Source organism: Neopsephotus bourkii, unplaced genomic scaffold, assembly GCF_033783945.1.
Source record: "Neopsephotus bourkii isolate Nb327-2 ecotype Australia unplaced genomic scaffold, CSIRO-AGI_Nbou_v1 NB_962, whole genome shotgun sequence".
In the NCBI taxonomy this organism is placed as follows: Eukaryota; Metazoa; Chordata; class Aves; order Psittaciformes; family Psittacidae; genus Neopsephotus; species Neopsephotus bourkii.
The window spans coordinates 7,663,038-7,685,942 of NW_026901456.1; the positions used below are offsets into that span (position 1 = coordinate 7,663,038).

The 22,905-nt window shown below is 45.1% G+C and overlaps 1 protein-coding gene across 1 annotated transcript; it reads right to left on the minus strand.

Moving 5' to 3' along the window:
• Positions 1–284: 284 nt before the first annotated feature.
• RIPK4 (receptor interacting serine/threonine kinase 4) lies at positions 285–22,371 on the minus strand. The gene is made up of 8 exons (XM_061359188.1): positions 21,862–22,371; positions 14,426–14,717; positions 6,663–6,811; positions 5,786–5,835; positions 4,555–4,713; positions 3,566–3,672; positions 2,840–3,092; positions 285–1,854 (listed from the first exon to the last, which is right to left on the minus strand). Exons 1-8 carry the CDS (start codon positions 22,044–22,046, stop codon positions 677–679), a joined length of 2,373 nt encoding a protein of 790 aa, XP_061215172.1. The 5' UTR covers positions 22,047–22,371; the 3' UTR covers positions 285–676.
• Positions 22,372–22,905: the final 534 nt, after the last annotated feature.

Genomic DNA, 22,905 nt, shown 5'->3' on the forward strand with positions numbered 1-22,905 from the left:
TCTGTATTTTAGGAATCCTGCCATGTTAGTATGTCTGTCTTATCAGTTTTGAGTACATGGAAATCTACAATCAATGTCTCCATTGAACCGAGTACCTTCTGACACAAACATGGTTAGCTGTATCTTAAGCAGCCCTTTCCTCATCTCTAGCATTTACTTCAAGAAGATTTGTGTTGTGTTTATTTTATGCTGGAGGCTTTCAGCCCGAAATATAGATCACTGCAATAAACCAGTAATCTACATCACTACATCATCCTAGTTCTGGGGTTTTGTTTTTGTTTTCCTCAGAAAAATAAAAAAGCAGAATGTTAGCTCTTAAATTAGTTTGGCACATGGAAAAAAAAAAAAAAAAAGCATGGAGAAACCCACAAGTTGCATCCTTCTCTCACAACATCCTTGGGAGAGGAATGTCAATATACAGACAGGCAGGCACACGCAGAATGACTGATACAGACCACAGTATGGCAGACTCTGGCTCTTAGCCTTACATCCAGTCTTAGTCCATGTGTGCTCTCACTTGCACACTCAGACACGAGTAGGTTCTGCTGGTTCCACCTCAGTCCATCAGCTGACATGCTGACGAGTGGGTCAGTGCACAACTGGAGAAGGCCCTTGCATCAAGCTCCAGCAACCCTCTTGCACCAGGTAGAAAGGTAGCAAGTTCTGTCCCTTTTGTTTAAGTCTCACTTAGCAACACAGTAACTGAACTACTACTGCCCTGCTGAGCAAGCTGTAGCAGGGTCTGACATGTGGGTCTTTGCATGTCAGCGTATGCCCCATGCTTCAGAAGAACCTCAACTGTTTTTGTGTGCCCTCCTTGTGCAGCCAGGTGAAGAGCTGTCAACCCTTCACTGTCAGAAACACTGATATTTTCTGAACTGACAAGTTCCTCTACTACTTCAGAGTGCCCGTTTTCTGCAGCAAGATGTAATGCTGTCCTATTTAAAGGGCCCCTGGCTAAAACACTGGCCCTTTCATCTACAAGCAGCTTTGTCGTTGCTAAATGGCCACTGCGAGATGCCAAGTGCAGTGCAGTGTATCCTTCCGCTGTTGCTGCCTCAATGTCTGCACCATGCTTAAGGAGCAGCCTCGATGTGCTTGTGTGGCCTGTTTCAGCAGCAATGTGGAGAGCAGTCTGCAAGAGCCCATTCTGAATGTTGACATCCGACTCCAGGTCTATAAGAAGGCGAGCGACACGGTAGTGTCCTCGTTGAGCAGCTAAGTGTAGTGAGGTCCTTCCATCCACAGTCTGCACGTTCACATTTGCACCCCGCTGTTTGGCCAGAAGCTTTACAATGGGGAGATGACCTTGCCAGGCAGCATAGTGCAGTGGCACCCAGTCATCCTTTCCTTTGATGTTCACGTTAACACCTCTTCGCAGCAGGATCCGCACAATATTCTCTTGGCCATACTGACAGGCTATATGGATGGGGGCTCTGCCTTCAAAATCTACCTCATTTAAGGATGCATTCTTATCAAGCAGCATTTTGGTGCTGAAATCATCCCCATTTTGGGCAGCAAAGTGAAGAGCAGTCCACTGATCCTCATCTTTGGCATTAACATTGATTTTCCTAGCCATAATCAGCTCCACAATGCTTTTAAATTTCTTCTCAATGGCTATGTGAAGAGGGGTGGATCCCTTCTTGTTGGTAAGGTTAGGATTAGCATTGTACAGGAGGAGCCATTTGACACATTCTTCTTGACCAGCTTCAACAGCCAGGTGCAAAAGACTGGAGTTCCCATCTAAAACAATATCAACATCTTGAGGCTGGAGGATCTTCATTAGCTTGCTGGTGTCTCCAGATAAAATGGCCTCTGTTAGCTTCCTCTTCTGGATGTCTGTAGTACCAATATCTGGATGGAAACAAGGAAGACGTTTTTTACAATGAGGATGGCGAGACGCTTGAACAGTTTGCCCAGAGAGGTGGTAGATGCCCTATCCCCAGAAACACTTAAGATCAGGTTGACAAGGCTCATGAGCAACCTGATCTAGCTGAAGATGTGCCTGTTCATTGCAGGTAGGTTGGACTAGATGACCTTTAAGGATGAGCTTTGGGTTGCCTTCCAACCCAAACTACTCCTGGAAAAGACACCATCAATTCTGATAGCCATCAAATCTTTTTTCCCTATAGCTAACATATCTGGTGGCTTCAGAAATGACTTGACTGCAAAGAAAGCCCCCTCCCACAGTAGTTCTAAAACAATTTCAGTTCAGATTTAGAGCCCCACTTATTTTTATTCTGTTTCTTGTGGAATGAAGACCCAAGGATGCTGTGGTTGATCTCCCTGCACTAATCATTGTTTGCCTAATTGGAAAACAGGTAACTGGTTTTTGCAGCACTGGACTGAGAATGGAGGGGGCTGTGTGCATCAGGGTCTTTATTACAATGTTGATAGGGGCTGCTGAGAACACGGCTTGAGTCTTCTCAAAAAAGTGCTCAGACTTGGGCTTATATAGGTAACTGAAAAAACCCACAAACGCAGCTGACCTGACGGGGCACTGGCTTTAGTCCCACTTCCAGGGGGACGTTGGACTAGGTGACCTCTCTTCCAACCAGACTTTACATGACTGATTCTGTAATTGCTTTGATGGGAACTCAGGTCACTTCTTTTCAAAAGTAAGTGAGATTTATTATTTGTCTTTAGATCACGTTTGGGAACCACCTCATTCTTTTTTTCTGTTAAATAACTACCTCCAGTAAACAAATCTGCAGTGCTGACTAGAGAAAGCAAGACTAACAGTGATTGCCAGAATGCTATTCTTTATTATGACTACTCTCCAATCCAAAGACTCCCATGCCCCAGTCCAAACAACTACAAAGAAAAGCTTGACCGTTACCTGAACTCTCCCTTTCAAAGGAAAGGGAAAGGGAGCCTCTGGATGAAAAAGCTGAATCTACAGATGAAACTCCTGAAAGCCGCTTGTCACTGGAGGCAAGTTTGGACTCTGAACAGCTGCGGCTGAGATCCTCAGGGCCTTCCATAGTCTGTGAAATCCCTGAATCCAGCTGGGACAACAACTCTGACAGACTGTAATCCTTAACTAGTGGTAGATCAGGCTCCTGTTTTGTCTTGGATAATGCAGAAATCCCCTTCAAGAGAAGCAAACAAGCATTTTAGAAAGGTCAGTAAAGAACACTAAGCATGAGTCCCCATAGGAAGAAAAATGTTTGGAGGCAGCCTTTAAGCGCTGTAATACTGCATGTAACCTCTGAGTAAGGTAACTGAAAATTCTCAGATGCAGGAGGGCAGCTTTCATCAGTGCTCACACAGCCACTAGAGCCACCTATCTCCTGTCTACAGTATCATACCCACATAGTTCCAGCCTTTACTTCCTAACTTTCCTGCTCTCCCTCAGTTCTGCCGTGAGGTTTTCCTGAGCTGGTCCATGCATCTGCTGTCACATTTGCATTTCAGTCCTTCACCAAGAAGGACCACTTCTATCATGCAGGAAAATGCTCAAAAGCAGCAAAGAGAAGGTTGCTTGGGAAGTTACAGGTCACAGAGGAACCTGCTTGCAACAAAACCTAGTGTGCTTGAACAAGGGGCAGAAAGAGAAAAATACCTCAGGCTGCTGCTCTGGGGAATTCTTGGTGTCCAGGTCCTGAGTTACCATCTCTTTCATTTCATCTTCTGGTTTTTCACAAAGAGCCTCTGTTTCTGAAGTGATTTCTTTGAAGAAAGCAAGAGAAGTTTGGTTGGTTTGCTTTTAAATAGGAAATGTTCCTGAGATGCCCTGCTGCCTTTCTTTATCATTAAAGCTTAACATCTCTAATTCCAGTTTTGTACCTATTGATGAGCTGCTGGATGGAATAGCCAAGTGTGTACCTAAGCAAGGGGCTGACTGCACAACTTCACATTCAGACCAGACTGATGTTACATGGTGGCTATGCTTCAGGACTGAAATGGGAGCCCGTCTACTGCCAGCAGATGTAGAAATATGTATTTAAAAAGATGGAATTCATCCTCCCCCTTCAGTCTCCATATCTTGTTTGGGCAAGAGGAGAGAGAGGAAGCAAATCTCTCCCATTAATGCTACCTAATAGCACTTGGAGATAGCACTTGCTACATCCTTGTGCTCATCTGAATTCATAGCAGGTGCTCTGGGCAAGTTCAAGCTTTTCACCAGAGCTGCCTTTTGTTGGCAGAGAAATGAATGTACAAATTATTTTGTTATAAGAAAACAGTTCAGTTTCTCAGCACACAATGGTACATTTCAAGAGCCAGGGTCTTTGAATGCTTTGTATGGTGAAGACCACACTAGCTCCTGTTTATCGTATGCTCTGATAAACACAGAAATGTACATAATTTCTGGATCAGTACAGGTCTTATTCCTCCTGAGTTTACATAACCCCATCATGGTCAGACTTGTCCCCACATAATCCCTTCCTCCACAAACGAATAAGTGGCTTGTATTATTGTCTCTACCATACAATGTGCTCTATTTATTCTGTCACAGAGGTTCACAGCATTTACCCCAAGGATTAAGAGTCCTGAGTAATAACGTGACTCATAGAAGAATAAATGGGCAGCCAAGTTACAAGGAAATCTTACCTTTAAAAGTTGGCCGTTCACCAGGATCATCTTGCCAACATTTTTGCATCAGTTTGATCAAGTTATTACATGAATGAGGTCTGGATTTGGAAACAGCAGGTAGCTCTGGGCGGTGGCCTTTAACTACTTTTACCATAATATGCAAAATGTTGTTTTCCTCTGTAAAGCAAGAGCACACCAAGTAAGATCTCCCAGCAAAAGGTGTGATTTCTCTTTTGTCTTAACAGCACTAACAGTGTATTAGGCTGAGATTTTGTCTTCAGAATTTTCTCTAGATTTAGACTGCCTTTTTTTATCAGCAGGGAACAAGAAGTTCATCTTAATTCTCCCAAAACACATTCAATGTGTTAACGCTTACTTCCCGTGTATCACTTAAACACAACTGTCAGTGAATGATCCTTCTTTTTCCACCATAAAAAAACCCCAAAAAACTGAAACAAAGAAAAAAAAAGTAATCCAGCAGTTCTGTGCTGCCTCTTTGGACTTCCCTTTCTGCTGTAAAAAAGCTGAACCACGGCTTTTGTTTAGACCGGGTACCTGAACTATTCATAAAGGTGAAGAACAACACAAATCAAGCAGTGCAGTATTGTGGCTCCTGACTCTGAAGTCAACCACTGGGCTAAATGGGATGTCTCACTTGGGTAAAAAACTAATAGTAGACTGGGACATGTTCAAACATGTTTGCTATCCATAGGCTAGTCATGCACACAGGAAAAGTCATACAGAATAAAGAGCTGCCTGTTGATCAGTGCATTTACTGTGGGGTGGAACAAGGCTCATTCTCACAGACAGCTTTTTATTTTTTTTTAAAGAACAAATCTGTACCCGCAATCTACAAATAAACTATAGAACCTCTGTGCAGAGAGGCTGGTTCTGAAAACAGCACAGTGCCTGCCAGCTGGCTTTGCTCTGTGCTGTTCCTCGTTGGCCACAAACATATCAGAAGTCTGCAGAGGCCACAGACTAATCTGGATCCATACAGCAAACTCCAGCAGAAGCAGAAAGATGCAGACAAGGGCCTCTGCAGCAACATGGGCTCTGCTTTCACAGTGCAGTACAAAGGAGGACTTACACTTGTGATCAGAATTTGAGAACTTAAAAGTGGCTACTGCAGAAGACTGTAGGAATTTGGAGGACAAGCTTATAATCTGGGGTTGGTGGGTCAGGAAGTGTGCTGATCAGTGGAGAAAACTAAAAAATTCCAAAACAACCCACAATATATCAAACTTACCTGCGAAAGGCTTCTTCTGAGTAAGAACTCCCCAAACCACAATGGAAAAGCTACAAAACCAAAAAAATTAAAAAAAAATAATAAAAATTATTTCTAGAAAAGCTTAAAAAGATCCTCCAACAAAAAAGTCAAGAAGCTCACAGAATTATCATTTACTTTCCCAAGTTCTCTTTTCATTGTCCTTCACTTCTGCATCTGATTCATCTGATGACCACATACTGCCAGATGCAGGCAAGAATATGATTTGAAAGTCTACTTTTTTGCAGGGAGGAACCTGAGGCAGCAAACACAAGAGACTTGCTGGAGGCTGCCAAGCTGTTCTTGGTAACATTTACCAACTACTCCACATCAAAACTAACAAAATCAGAGAGCAGCAAAGCATTGCTGTGGATTTTACTTAATACTTCTACCTTGTAAAGCTGCTTTAAAGAAATGCAGTCCATTTAGAATATGACATATCTCTTAATCTGCAGCTATGATTTCTTTTCCCTAGTAACATTACCATGAAAGAAGAATCAAAGACTGAGTGATTAAATCCACTGAAGATAACTAAGAATTTTGTCACAGACTCAAAAAGTAGGTCGGGATGTACCTTTTGATGGGGAAACTACAGGTGGGCAGAGGGCCTCCCATGCCAGATACTAATAAATGTTACTTGGAATAATAATGCTCAAGACCCAGGATCAGATGCAGTTTGTTAAAAGGCCTCTACCCTATTAAGACTTTGCAAAAAGCAGAGCAAGTGTAAGCCTTTGCAAGGTAAGGCTCAAACTACGTTTAGGGGTTTCATGTTTAATTAGGTTTTATAACCAGAAAAAGGGGTTTCATTTTACAGTATTACTTTAAGCGGTTTTAAGTGTTTTCATGGTGAACTGACCTGTACACATCATGTTTGGTGTCAAAACACCTGTTTTTCTCCTTGATGCGCTCTGGGGGAAGGTATGCGATTGTGCCACACAAGCCATCCATGCTGATGTCATGAGAATGGGACAAGCCATTGCACTTTGCAAGTCCAAAGTCAGAAATCTGGAGGAAAAATGGAGGAAGAAGGGATGAGAAGTGCATGCCACCATTAGACTTCAGAGGCACTAATAATTTTCTGTAAAGAGGGACAGATGTAACAGGATCACCTAACAAAATATTGCAAGCGGCCATTGAGAAGTACTAAGCCAAGAGAACACAGAATGGATTGGTATGGAAGGGACCTTAAAGATCATCCAGTTCCAAGCCCTTGCCGTGGGCAGGGACACCTTCCACTACACCAGGTTGCTCAAAGCCCTGTCCAACCTCGCCTTGAGCACTCTGGAACATCTCTGGAAGCATTACGCTATGGCAGTCTTTTCTTTATGGTTAAACAGCGAGCAGTTTTTTGCAAGCAGCAGCATGTTACGCAGCAAACACAACAAACAGTCAAGACAATTTATTGTAATTTAAAACTAGTCAAATTTAGCTAGTGTAAAGTACTTTACTGTAATTATTGGTGCTGCCACCCCCTTTCCCTATGTAATCTCACATTGCACACTATGTGTAAGTGTTCTGAGCACCTGTTTTCAAACCACGAGCTCTCCAATGGGTGCCAGAGAATTGTGCTTTCAGATTTCACTGTTACACTGACCGTGCCGATAAGGACTAGCCCAACACCAGAGGCACCAAGTGTTAAAAACCCCAAAACACACACACCAAAACCCCACACAGGGCATTTTTCTTTTTGGCAACCAGGAGATATGGCAAGTTGGTGCAGTGACGCAGTGAACACAGCTGAAATGAACAAAACAAGTGACAGCAAGTTTATAAAAAGGACACACCTCTACTTTAATTTCAAGTGTCAAACAAATATGCATTCATTTGCTCTCAAAAGCATACCAATCATCAAGCAAACAGACAAGCAAAGAATTTCCTTTGTCTTCCTTATTTCCCACTGGACAAAAATGTCTATTATTCTAAGTGGAAATTTCAAGAAAAGTCAAGTCTTCTTGAACCACTCTGATTTTTGTGTACATGTTAGATTAGATTTCTCCCCTCCCCCTGCCTTATACATTATTTTATCTAATAAATACTCAGGTTTTTCATTTATTCGTTCCCCTTTTGATCTTCACCGCTTCTCCTTTGAGAAAGTTCACCCTCAAAACAGCAAGCATAATTAAAAAAAAGTTGGGTTTTTTTTCACTAGGCTCTAACCGTATCCTTTCAGAAGTTTCTGTCTAAAGATAACCACAAAGCCAGTCCTAACATGCATCCATTACTGGAAAGGGAGAAAATTGCTGCCAGGTTTGGCCTCCTGGAGAACAGGCAGGCCACACAGCCATTGGTCTTCAAACGCTAGGAATCTCCCTTTGCCATAAAACAAACAAAGCAACCCACACGGCTTCAGAAGGAACTTCTCCCAGGGGCAGACAGCTCAACAGAGGCATTCTCAGGGGCTGTAGGACTCCTGTACCCTTGCACACAGGTATACCCAACCTGTTGTCCAATCCTTAAAGTGGGAATTACTTGAGAAGAAAAATGTTTGGGGAAAAAAAAAAAAAAAAAAAAGAAAAAAGAAACAAGAAACAAGAAAAGCCCTCTGGAGGAATAGTTTCTCATGCTTGTAGGTTTACACTTTCAGAGCAGGGCTGCTGGCCTCCTCCACAAGCCAAGCACTGGAGTCCAGGGAAGCAGTAAGTAATCAAGAAACCCAGGTTCGCAAGCTGGATCACCCTGGGAAGAGCTGAACTCATTGCCCCAGGAAGTGCTGCATGAGTTTGGGGCACTTAGTGCTCCACTAGAGAACAAAAGCACAACCCCAATCACACAAGCCCGTGGTGTCAGTTTAATAAATGAACCGACTACTGCAAGTCTGAACAGATCCGACTTGGAGGAACACTGCTATCCTTTGATTAACATAAAGCAGAGACTTGTATACACCTCAAGAAATCCATATGGCATAATTAAAGTAATACACCTTCCTCTTTGTCTAAACAACACCGGCTTTCCTACTGTGTAAGTTAAGAACTAAAGATGAAATACAGACAGCACAGCGACACTCCTACATTAAGAGCTACCAGCTGTGTTGCATGAATCCAAGGCTAGGGGATAAGACAGGCAGCTAAGCACACTGGATTGAACAGTCTCAGCCTACAGACCAAGAAACAGCTAAGGTACATAGCATACCTCCCCCTTCCCCTATGCTAGCAAGAATTTTACTTTATGAACCTGCCCCTACCTACTGTGAAGGACTAGCTTTTATACCAGTTACTAGGAAATACATCTTTAGAACAGAGCTTCAATATAAAATTCTGCAGAAAGCACTGGAAATTGAAGAACTGTTCTCTTTCAGCCTGCCACAAAATAGTAAGATTCTGCAGGCAGTTTTTGTGGCTTTTGTTAGATCCTTTAGGGTGAATTTTCCACACTGCATGGTATATTTACTCATGCAATTTCTTTAAACATCAGTGGGAACTGTGCAGTGGGTGGAAAACACAGCCCTTTAACTTACCTATTTTGCCTTTAAATTGCTTGCCAGGTACCTAGTCCTGCAACACAAGGCACACTTGCTGGTGAAGATAGTGAGAGTGGAGCACCCCTCCCCACTTCTTCCTCCACATCCCCGCTAGCCTTTGCAGCCCACCCTGGGATCTGCCCTGCTCCACAATCCAACAGGACCTGTAATCTCACTCCTCACATCAGTTATTTCAGGTGGATCCCATCATGCTTCAAAAGCATACCTAGTATCAGTAGGGTTAAGAGGAGACATGGAGGCGACAGACTTCTTCATGCAAAACACGCGGTGAAGAGGTAGGAAGAAGAGAAAAAGCATTGGCCAATGCCCACGCAGACAGTGGGATTGTTCATGTTCAGACAGCTTGCTTGGTCTCTGCTCTTTAAAGGTCTGCATGAGAACAAACACGTGAGCGGCGACTGGGGAGGGGAGCTGTACGTGCTTCCCTGCCCACTTCCCAGCAACTCTTACTTTACTGAGAGATTCCAAGATCTCAAGATTATTTTTTTCTTTCCCTTTTTAGCTGTGTTTGTTTTAGTTGAGCACGCTGTGAACATAGGCTGTTCTCTGCTCCTGACATTCGTGGACCTTTGCATTCCAGTTTGTAAAAACCACAAAAAATTTTAGGTGGTTTGAGTCTGTAAAGTTAGTTTTTGAAACTTTTTTTGGTCTTTTTTAAACTGGTATATATGCTCATGTAGCTATAATGGTTACTAAAGTCAGCTATTCCCACACATGGCAGGGATCTAGGAACAAAATCAGTGCTTGAAAGTGCTTTCACTGCTGACTCCTGACAGGCCACCCTGAAGCATGCACTTATCATCTGATGATGCAAATAAGACTAAAGAACCCACTGCAGTGGACTTGGGGACAGAGTTCACCAAAAGGTCTTCTCCACCAAATAGGTAACAAAGCCATCAGATTAATTTTTAATCAATGCTGGCATATCCAGTATTCGTCTCTGTGCAAAGTCTCTGCACACTTGGATAGTGAGAATGCCCTCATATTTGTCTACAGGGTTTGGGTGTTAGCAGCAGGTTGTGTGTTTTCCTGGGGGTAGGCGAGGCAGGCTGGTTGTTTCAGTTTTGTTCTTTAAGAAATGCCAGAAATTTTAAGAAACTTACATGTGTCACAGACCTGGACTACTAAAAATGAGGAAAAAAAATATGAATTCTGAGTGTAGACAAAACAAGCGTCTGTACTTCAAACAGATGTCTTTACTTCAGTGTTTATGAACACACTCCAGTTAGCTACTAAAAGAATTCTTCCTGAAACAGACTGTATTTCCACCCTTTCCCAACCTGCCCTGAGACCTTAACTCCTCAAAACCTGTTTCAGGTGTGACATTGGTACTGCTCTCTTCAGAAGCAGTAGGAGCCAAAGCCATGGTCAAGCATCCATTTTAACCTATCATAAATCTGCATTGCCATAACAGGAATGGTATTGTTCCCTTCCCTGTGCCACCACAATTAGATCAATTAAGGAACTGATCAAGGTGAAAACCAGCTTTGTTGGTTGGGATTAAAGAGCCAGTTAACAGCAGCCCTACACAGAAACCTTCATCAGGAGGGGTGGGAAAGAGGCAGAAGGGGCACACAAAACAAAAAAGCCTCTTCTCATTTCTAATCACAGGAGAGCATTACAGCTGATAAAGTGGCTGTGTTAACTACCTTAGCTAGTCTAATAAAGAGAAACAACCTCTCCTCACCAGTCTGGCCTCTGGGTATTACTCTGACCTACAGTTAACAACCTACATTAAGCAGCTTTCTGAAAAACAAATCTGCCCTTTGATTAGGCTGCTTCTAACTCCACACTCTGAAACACTGCAGCCTCTTCTTCAGCTGAAGCAAATAAAGACAAAGATCATAGAGGCAACCTATCCAAGTTAAGCAAGACCATCAGCACAGCACAGCACAACATGCGGTAAACTTCACACTGGTTTAAAATGGAGTGCTGGCATTATGGGAAATAAAAGGAACTACAGTGAGCTTAAAGCAGTGCACAGCTGAGACCAGCTCATCCCACTCCTAGTTCTTAAAATCTGGGATATTAAAAATAACTGGCAGGATTTGCCTCTGTGTATGCATGTACCCACACATGTAGATATGCGCATGTGTGTGTGTTTATATATATGTATACACACACACACACATATATATATGACAAGATGAGGAAATGCAAAGAACAGGCTGTATAGTAAGGGAAATAAGAACTTACAAATAACACTTCTGCCCAAACGTCTTAAGTTGCAAGTTCATTTAATTTTAAATACCTGAACAAAAAGGAACACTCTTAACCATAAGACACTGAAGGTAAGAAACCTGGGAAGCAGCAATAGAGAGAGCATGCAGGCATGACAGCTGGCACCAAGTTAGGGTATGAGGCTGCTGCATGCTGGGTAGTGGTGGTGTATTTTCCTACAGAGGGCCTCAAAGAGAGATCACGTTGGAGCAAGGCATGAGCAAACAGCCCACGAGGGTAGTGCTGGAATGTGGCACTGCTTCCCCAGTGCCAGCTCCCTGCAAGCAATTGCCACATCACAGGGAGCTCAGGGGAGACATCCAGAATGCGTACAGAGGGCAGAGGAGCTGAAGAACAGCCTCTTAAAACGTAGTCCATTAAGCAAAAACTAGGTATTAGCCCATAAATACTGAAACAGTGGAGAAAGGGGCAAGGAGGACCTTGCTGGTACAAACAGAAGTAACAGGTTGATATTAAGATTAAAAAAAAAAAGAAAAAGCAGCAGACTGATCCTTGCTAGCAAAGCCTGTCAGGGTATGGAATAATCCTCCCAAGGAAAACACAGTGCTTAAGGCAACCAAGATGGAGCAGGACATGGCCGGGGCTGGAGCCGTCAGGAGTGAGTTCTACCAGTACTCACCGGGGAGGAGGCATGCATGGATCCATGCTCCAAAAGGCCACCAAACCCTGCCCTTGTGTTGTACATATTATATACGTATGTTTAAAATCACCAAAGAAACCTCCAACATGCCTTTGAAAAAGTTAGTATCTGTCCCTGATCAGTGCTCAGGCTAATCCCATCCTCTTAATTATCCTCCCAAGAACAAAATTCAGCACACACTTATGTAATGCACACAGGAGACGGCTTTATGATATGGAAGCACCCACTTGATGATAAGTTCTGTAGAGCACAACTGCGTTAGTCATCATCCTCACTTGGGGATTTTACAGTAAGCATTGTGCTTGTTAAAAGAAGAAGGGTGTGTTTCCATTTAACTAGCAATATAGCACAGAAGCATTTCTAATGTGCTCCACTGGAAGACTGACTGTTTCCTGGCTCAAGGGCAAACGATTTATAAAGGCCTCCCTATCTCCAAACTCTTCTTCTGCAGTGTACATCTCTTCACTCACCTTAGGGACAGTCACTTACTAAATTAACACTAACATTTAAAAAGTAAAAACACTTCAATCATCAGCTCCATTAGCCTTCCAGCAAGAAAATACACATTAAATCAAGCTGCAGGGTCCAAAATTTAATTACAAGCTTCACATCACACAAAAAGGTTTGGGGCCACATTTTTAAAGTGAAGGCACCTCACAGAATATGTGCATCTCTTATTTTGCATGCAGGTTCCTATGTCTGCTTGGAGGGGTTTCCAAGGTACCCGCAAATGTAAAATACCGCTGACTGGAAACAGATCTGCATTAGACTATTATTCTCTGACCTTAATGGAGAGAAGGTCCAAAGACCCTCATGTATTCAATATACAGAGCAAGTAGCAATGGTTCAGGGATGTCAGCAGTGACCTCACTAGAAACACATTTTTTTTGTACCTGCACTTGCCCCCTTGTATTATATCACCACCCAGATATAGGCTATAAAGCAGGACGAACACCAGATAGCATTTCAACCTCCTGAAACAGTGAGAAAAATACAGCCTTCATATCTTGGCTCACAGATGAGTCAACAATTAGGAATTTAAGAAGTTATGCAAGCAAGCACAAACTTTAAGTAAATAAATACTTAGCAAAGGTGCCTCAGCACTAATGTCTGAGAATATACTTCCAACAGTTCAGATCCTGATGCTCTGGTCATAATATCATGGACCACCTGTAGATGCCACCTACCTCAAAGAAAATCTTTCCAAGTACACCACTAAGGCATAGTAAAAAAGCTGAGACTTATCTCCGGTGCAGCTTCATTAGAGGCACACACCTCTTATGGCTGCAACATTCTCATGACATTAGGAAAGATGTTTTAATTTAAGAAACCTTCATTTTTCAGTATGGTGCAGCGAGACCAAAGCCATTTTGCTAGTTTGAGGGGGATAAGAAAACAGGGAACAGATGGATGATGGCACTGTCAATCTGTGACTACTCGTACTATGACTACTGAGTTGTATCAGCCAGCCAGCATGATTAATAATGCAGTTCTAAGGCTAAGAGTTTGGCCACTAACTGGGGGGGGGGAGGGGGAAGAATCAGGAAAATGATATATTTCAGTCTCTTATCTCTCCAAAAGGAAGGATCAGAAAGCAATCTCCTTAGACCAGCTGTCAAAACAGAACCTCCAACAGAGAAGGCAAATAGGTTGCTAGCTTGTGCTGGAAACAGTTAACAAAAATGATTTCATGCTGATACGGAAACAAAAATTTCTTTAAGTTACCTCTGGCATGCATAAACAGTCAGGACAGAGATACTTTTTTACTATAGATGCTCTGAGCAAATGAAAGAAGAGAACAAAGTGCCTCTGGGAAGGCTTCTCCAGACTCCAGCTTAAATGCGATTTGTGTATTTAGTGGAGTGTACAAAGCCAGAAGGACCTACACTGAACAAGGTTACCCCATGGACAGCTGTGAAATGGCATAGATGATAGAGATTTTCTCTCCCTGTTCTCATCTGTCTCATGACCTTATTGCAAGGAAATTTATAGCAGGACCCATCAGGCCTCAGAATCAGAGTTCACTATGTTAGTACATTCCTAAAATTTCAGGAGAGCTCTCACAAGCTCAACTCTACCTCTGTTTACATACTGAAATGGTGCATGCATCAGGCAGACAGGTTTGGGGATTTGAGGGGCTGGGTTGGTGCGCTCTAACTCAAAAGGAATGCTGCTGGTTTCTCTCAGGCCTTTCAGTTTGGCAGAAGCCATGCAAGAATATCCAAAGGTGGGTTCCTGGCACAAAGTGCCCAGTGCGTACCTTAACATGGTAGTGGGCATCAAGCAGGATGTTTGCAGGCTTGAGGTCCAGGTGGAGCAGCGGAGGAGACATGCAGTGCAAGAAGTTCATCCCCACAGCTGTCTCATGGATGATGCGGAAGCGCAATTCCCAGGGCAGAGGTTCGGAAGCCAGAAGCTTTTCCAGGGATCCCGTTTCCATGTATTCCATGACCAAGCCAACTGGCTCTTTACAGATGCCGTAAACAGGAAGGATGTAGCGAAACTTTGCCATTTCCATCTTCCTCGCTTCTTCCAATAACTCCATGCGCTCCCTGGGTAGAAGAGAACAGATGGTGAAGGATGGAGTAGCTGGTTCTCCCCCCACACCAAATGTGCACAAAACATTAAGGAACTGAACACCACATTCATGACCATCACTTGGTTGAACCAAGTACATCTCACGAACCTGTACTCCAGGCATATTTCCACATTTACTAACTTTGGTTTATGCCCCTAATGGTAGGTAGCTCACAGTTGCTGAACCACAGGCAAGTTGTACATTTCCAACAGTGCAAACATCTCTAGTGTAAAGCCCATCTCCCCAGTTTTATGTTTATGCTGTGCTGTTAAGAATGAGGATGATACACATAGTGCCCAGATTTACCACTGCTGTAACTCCTTGGGCTAAAGTCATTAAGTTTTTGTGAGTCATACAACTGTGTTAATCAGGAGAGGGCACAGATAGCATTGCTTCAGCTGCAGGCTGCCAGCATGCAGACCCAGGCCTTGGGAAGGGAATCCCTAGGACCCACCATTTAGGGGAGGCAAACTGACTGCTCTAGCTAGGGGGACACAGCAAAAGCTTCCTTGTCCTCAAACCCTAGATTTGGCAGCTCCAGTATTATGCTCACTCAGCTCCAGTGGATGCCGAAAACTCCTGACACGCATTTTTTGGTGATGTAACAGGCCCAGCACCAGCATATGTCACGAGCACCCTGGATTGTTTATGTGTCATTTTAGCCTGACCTTACACAGCGCTAAGCGTTACCCGGTCCAAGCTGCAGCCTCCCAGCTCAAGCCCCTTAATTGCCATGCACTCCTTCTGCACCTCACAGACGGCTTTCAGGGCTGCAACAGCCTGCACGGGCCAACTGAGCATTGAGTTGGAAAGAGGAAACAAGGGTCCTCTCACCCGGCTGACCGCGCTCACAAAGGGGAGCCACACACGATGTGTGAAAGAACTGTCTACTACACTAGCAGCAACAATGAGTAGACCCAGAGCAGCTCGGGGCCACTGGTACTGCTGCATCACTGTTGCTGCCACCCACTGATTCACAGAAGAGGACACAGGGAGGTCAGATAGGTAATGTTTCGTGAACCAACCCTTTCTTATTACACGACAGTTCTTGTAATGTACCCAAGGTGCGCATACTAGTTAATGGAGAACAGTACCTGAAGTAATAGGACAAAGTTGATAAGCAGATGCGCGTTGTTGCCCCCTGCTCCATGATGCCTGGATGACCCAGAGGGCCTGTGCTGAGACACAGCCTGCAAGAGACTCTCAGTGCTCCCACATGGAAGCAATATTGGGAGCTTCATTTAACCCATATACTCCACATTAGGAGACTCCCACAACTCCTTCCCCTCTGTTTTGCCTGCTTGGGAAGCACAGAGTTGATGTTTGCTCATACAAAGTTGGCAACACGGTTCCCAACCTGATGGCTGCTCCTCACTAGCTGTAGCAGCCTGCAATAACCCAGCTCAGTTAACACCTCACACTAGGGGCAAGTCTAGCCTAACAAGAAGCAGCAGACCTATTTCAGAGGCAAGACCTGGATGAAAAATGGTTTAAGAGGGACGTACACACAGGGAGTTAAAAAAAAAAGATAAGGGAAATCTCCATCTGTTCACCATGTTGGCTCCTGCTGCTCCCTACAGCAACTTTCTTGTGAAATAATTGCCTTTGTAGACAAGTACGCAGTTTGCTCTTTGGCACGCTGGAAGGGAGCGCCTGTGAATAACACAACCAACTCCTTGCCCCCAAGCCACATGCATAGCCAGCATAATTCACCAGGCTTCGGCGGGCTGAGCTCTGGAGTCAGGGATGTAAAATACCTGTCTGAGCCCTCCAAGGCAAGGCAAGAACCCAGCAACAGCTAAAGCCTCACAAGAACCACTAGACTTGCAGGGATGGGGTTCCAAGGCTAACAACAGCCACAGAGAGCATCACCAAAATCACAGATCTCAGCTGCTTAAAATGGGGCATTTTGCCCATGAAGAGAGAATTTCCACTTAAAACAAAACAAAAAAAGCTCCCTTTCTGCTTGGATCAGACGCAGGTAGATGAGTGAATTAACTGACTGATTAATGGCCAAGTACCCTTTATCTAATTTTCCTGTTTAAAGAAACCCCTCATACAACAATCCTTCCCAAACCCAGAGTATTTAAAACTGAATAAGCTGGTATAGCCAGGGAGACATGGCAGTTCTTTAATACAGGCTCCTGTCACCTTTAGGAAAGAGAAAAGTTAAAAACACAAAAAGAAACAGCCAAAATACAACTTGGTCATTAGCCAAGTGCTGGAGTGCCCTTGCATTAATCCTATTAACACAAGCAGCTCGTTAAACCAAAATCTCCTCCATCAGGCAAAGATGAAAGGTCTTTCCCTTCCCTTTTCCCTTAGCAAGGTGCTACTGGCACTCAGAACAGTCTTAGGCGTTCTCAATGCAATACACAAGTGCTAATGCTGCAACAAAGGATGCTGTAGGTATTCTTCAAGTTCACATTTAACAGATCAAAGTATGGGATGGGCAGGGTTATGCTGCTCAGCTGCTCCTGGTGCTTAGACATTATTCTGCATTATCATCAAGAAACACTTCCCTCCAAAGTGCAGGAAAATAAAAGCTCCTTATGAGGTTTCTCAGTCAAGAGGCATGGGACTAGCCTCTGTTATAACAGTGTTTCTTATTTAATACCTACACAATTAAAGTCAGAATTATCTTCTCTAACCACCTTGGCTCCATTCTCCTCCCCCTCCAGTAGTATATCCTAACATTATGGTAATAAGAATTAAAAAAACTTGCACACAGGACAGATGAATTCATGCAAATCATGGGGTGCATACACTTTCCCCTATAATAGTATTACAAGACAGAGGCACACACACCAGGTGATCTAGTACTGCATCAGTGCCGAACAGCACCTCTGTCAGTGAAGTTCTCAATGACAGATCCGCTGTTCTCAAAGCAATCAGGACTATTTACATGAATGGAGGACCTCTGACATCCCCAAAACATCTGTCTGCTTCCACTCAAAGTCAGACCCCAATGGATAGGGCTGCATTCTTCGGATTCTCTTGGAGAGACAAGGGACTTACTCCTGCCCACTGCCTCGCTCCCCAGGGCCCATCCCTCTTGCCACAAACCCTGCCACAAGAACAGCAGGAATTATGACTGTATCTGCATTTGTGTGTATCCAATCTTTATGCCCTAAAGATAACACTGCTATAAAAATACAGCTTTAAACTCCCAAGGCAGTCCTTGCAGTTTTATATTCTCCCCACCCCCCCACATTTTCCTAATGAAGTCTGAGGCAGAGCAGTTCAAGTTGCACCAAACAAACTCAAAAAGCCCTGAAAACCTATAATATGGCCATTTGCATGTACCACCTCCAGGTGCAGAGCAGCCAGCCCACCCAAACTGCTCTTCAGTGGGGAATGCAGGTTACCTCTTTACAAACTATGCTAGTGGTGACGATGGGATCCACAAAATTACAACGTATCAGAATTTTTACAGGGGCTCTTTTTCTCTGCATCATGGCAGATGTTTAAGAGCATACAGCGACCTCTGCTCTGCAGGGTGCACCTTTAATGACCTTCACACTGCTGATCCTCAAAGAAAGCGAGTAAGAAGAAAAAACACTGCATGGTCAGGGCAGAATATACTGGGGATGGGAGGGGGGAAGTACAGAAGCTTAAATGTTCCTTCTTTCAGGTTAACACAGATCTCAGCGCTGTTCACAGATCTCTGCTGCATAACCCTGGTACAAATGTATTACAGGTTAACACAGACAGCTAGGCTCATCCCTACTCTTTGAGGAGCATGAGGTGGGTATTAAGTTTTATCTACACATCCAGAGATAACCAGAACAGGCATTCATTCACCTTCGCCACCTAAATAAATGCAGCAGCTGCTAACAGCAAGACATTTCAAAACTTCTTAAATTTCTAGGTTCTGCTGCACTCCTAAATGCAGGTTCTGCAGAGGGAGGCACATGTAGGGCTTTACTCATTTTATTTTCCCAATCAAGAGGGCAGATCTTTCCACCTCCACACCCTGTCATCACTCCCACCGGCTAATGCCTCCAGTGAGGAGTCCTCTCTGGGAACTGTTACATGGTTCATACTCATTATAGTCTGCACGTTTACATTCAGCTGTAAGAAACCCACAAAGGCTTCCAGGTTGTTCTTTCTGGGCTCTCCACCCTTTTCCTCCAGACCGTGCTTCCATTCTGGCCAACAGGAGTAAAGAGAAGGGACGCCGTGCTCCCCACTGCAAATCCTGGAGAAGAGGCTCCTCCACCTTTCTGGGTGACACACTCTTTTCTCCAGGCTTACACTGAAGCTCTCACTCTTGAGAGCATCTTGAGTCGCATGCAGGAAGTGATCTCAGGAGATGGAAAGTGGGAGCAAATAAGGTGTTAGGAATGGAATTCGGCTCAATTCCCTGAGAGGGCTCAGGCTTAAAAACACTTCTGACTGTATATTCAGTTTTTCTTCTGCTTGAGGCCACTTGGCTCTATGGTGTGATAATTGCCAAGTGAATTACTCCAAATCTCTTACTGTCTGCAGAAACACAGTAAGAGACTACAGAGTATTACCCCCACTGAGCCACTACAAACATGGTTTTAATGTGGTACTAAATAAATAAATAAGAAAAAGCCTCCATGTTTTTCAGTTAATGTTTCTGATACCACTGGTAATTCTTCTAACTCTGCTGCTTCACAGGGTTCCAAGAAATGGCTAGCCAAGTTCATCTCTGGGATTAACTGCCTAATTACACAGGCTTGTTTCAACCTGTGAACTAAAGAGGTTGTGTTTTATGCTGTCTGTGCCCCTCACCCCACCATCTGAATGACACAAGTTTCTTAGAAAGGTTTCAGGTGAGAAGTCTCTTTGGGGGCCAGTGTTATTGGCTGCCGAAAGGGGTAGAACAGCCTAACAACCGAAGAAAAAGCAGATACAAATTTAGCTTTGCTTTATTTTGCAGAAGGAGCTGTTTTAAAGGCCAGGGACCCTCCCATTTCTAATCAATGCTCCCCTTAAGCAACCAAAGCACAAATTCTGCAGTAAAACAAATAAATTACTGTTTCAAGGACTGGTTTGTTAAAATTAACCAGGAGCTGCAGGAACCTTGAAGTTCCCAAGTTCTCAAGGCGTTTTTGTTTACTCCACAGCATGTTTGTATGGTCTCTCCAAATACCTGCAAGCCTTATAACCACTGGTTCTCTATCACACATCAAATATACTAATACAGAGATTTGGTAGCAACTCTCAAGATTCACTGTTCATACTGAAATAGGTGACAGCATCCTTTGGCTCAGACTGAAAATTAACATTTGAGTAAATTTCTAGATGTATTTTGCAAATGAAAAGTATAACAAATGCTCTATCTTATTTTTAGGAGGTATTTTTATTTTAACTGCAAAATTAGTCAGCTACAGTACTATTTTGAGTAGGCCTCAAAAAGCATCAAGTCTGAAATGTACTTGGAAGTTTTAACGGTAGGAAGGCTTGCAGGGTAACCCAGTAGAACACACTCTGCAACTGAGGCTTTTCCATTTTATTCACAGACAGCAGTTATCCTGTGCATATATTCACCTTCTGTCCCTAAAAAAGGACATTTTGCCTCATTTACTGTGTTATATAAGCTATGCCTACAGCAAAGCCAGCAATTCAGATGATGAGCAAGATGTCCCGCTACCCTGCAGAAGATGGGCTTATAAACGTTTTCGACCTTAGGCCAGCTCATCTCCCTTCTCCTGCAGGAACCACAACAAATGAAACCTTTTGTGTCTGAACCAACCCACATCTCAGAAAACGAACTGCAGGATCAGCTCACAAGTTGGAAAAGATCCAGAAATGAAGGTGGAACTGGAAAAGCTCTGTGAAAAGCACTTGGCCATAATTCGCCTCCCTCTGCACAGACACTGACCAGCTGGTAAGTCACTGTTGTTCCTCAAAACAGAAGGATGTTTCTAACGGAGCTTCTGACACCCTTCTTCTCCTCCTAGGAAGGGCAATCTGCACTTGGTATGCCCCCATCACACACAGACTACGCAAGCACAGTATAGCTGAATGCCCTCCGCTATGGCCCACAACTAGTCACAGAGGGCAGGTGAGCTGGATGGGGTTCCCACTATTCTTCATCTGCAGTACAATACAGCTCCACACTGGACTACACAGTGAGGGCTCATCCTGGGCAGATGCAAGCAGAAGCGTTGGCCCTGAAGCTGGAAAATGAATTTCCCAGCACATCTCCCTTCAGCACCTGCTCCTCAAAGAGAGCATGTCCACAGCCCAACACCCCCCCCCACAGAACCAGCTGCTTGCCCCACTGCTAACCACCAGCCACCTACCACACAGCAGTCACAACTAATGCAAATGTAACGTAAAGGGCTGGCTTTTCCCAAAGTACGGAGCTCACTGGAGTGAGACACAGGAGGCTTGAGAAACCCCCGCATCCCATCCAACAGTTTCACTCCTCCTGCGCTTCCCATTGAGGACCGCCTCTGGTGACCTTTGGAGCTGTAGCAGGCGTAACGCTTTAGCACAAGCCAATACATGCACGACCAGGGCAGGGCAAAATGCTTTCCAAACGGCTCCGAGGGAACAGGCCAGCCCTAGGCTGCAGCCGTGCGGCCGCTCTCTCCAAGCTGCTGCAAGTGGCTAAGGAACGTCGCTTGCTCTTTGCGCTAGGCCAGCCCCATTATGTACGACAGAACCAAAGGTGTTGGTCCGGGCTTTGCTTAAGTGTGGCAAAGGCCACGTTTGCCTGCGGAATACTTAATTGCGCAGCTCTTCCCTGACTTTAGTCAGCCCTTCATCCCCACAACTGCTGTTGGTAAACAGAGCTGTGAAACATGCTACAGCTCCCAGGGCTGGGTCAGTCTGTCCCTTTTCCAAGCCCGCTCCCAAGATCTGTAACTCTGGGCTATACTGCCTGGCTTGGTGCTCAAAAAGAAGTTGTCACACAGGCAGCCTGACCATCCTGTTTGGCCTGGGAAACATGATTACCTGGGAAGCATGATCTGTGTGCCTTGTGTGATAAAAACACAAGGGAGGGCTGTGGAAGAAGGAGCCCTTGGTCGCCCCTTGGCTGCATCTGCACATCCCGGGAGCCACGAGGAGACCAAGGGCTCCTCAATACCTGGAGATCTTCTTCCCCCCACTTCCCCGTTGTCCCCATCGCCCCTTACTTCTCATCCACATGAAGGCTGGGCGAACACTTGATGGCGAGCCATGTCTTCCAGTGGAGGTGCCGCACCTTGTACACCTGCCCGAACCCCCCCGAGCCGATCTTCTCCCAGCTGCCGAACTCGCTCTCCTCGAAGGTTTTCAGCAGTCCCATGGCCCACGGGGAGACGACATTCTCCCTCGCCATGCTGCTGCTGCTCCTCGGCCGCCGACAGACCGACCGGCACCGCCGCCACCGCCGCCCGCCCAGGTGAGTCAGGTGTGCCGCGGGGGGGTGCAGGGCGGCGTCACTTCCTGGGCCGGACCCGCCCCCCCTCCGCCGCTGCCTGGAGCGGAGCAGGGAGCGGCTGTGGCGCTGCCCGGCCCCGCTGCCGGTGCTCGGGTGCTGCTGCCGTAGCGCCCTCCCTTGGCTCCCCGGGGCCTGGGCAGCGCTTCTGGCTTCCCCCGACACCTGTAAAGCGCGGTTCCTTGGTTCCTCTTCCCGCTCCGACACTGTGTGAGATCCCGGTCCCGTGTGGTAGTGGCGGCAGCCGCGAGGTCTGGCAGTGGGGTGCAGCAAAGCTCCTCGGGCAGGAGGGGAGCCCTGCGCACAGTTGTTGAGGTGTGACAATCAGCTGTTAAATAAAGGGGAGGGAGGCACCAGCAACTGCGTTCCTTCCTCCTCTTCTCTAGGAGCCTCAGTGGGTCTGCGCCCCTTCAGCAGAGGAGATGATGCCTCACGGTCGGGGGGCTGCAATGCTTGAGCCAGCCTGGTCTGCGTGGCAAAGGCTGGAGGCTGCTCAGGCGTGCTCCAAAGCAACAGTTTTTAGGGAAACCGTGCTGCCGAGAAGTGCTGCCTGTCTGGTTTTCAGTTGCCCCTGGGATTAGGAGCCTTGATGATCCCAGCGGCAGATTTCTTTGCCTGAATCCTTTTGTGGATCTAATTGCAGGTGCCACAGGTCTTGGAGCAATGGATAAAGGGTCTTACTCTGTGACTTGGGAAGCTGCCGTTGGAAGGAAGGAGTTTGCAACCTTTGGTGTGTAACCCAATGGTAAAGAGGCTATTG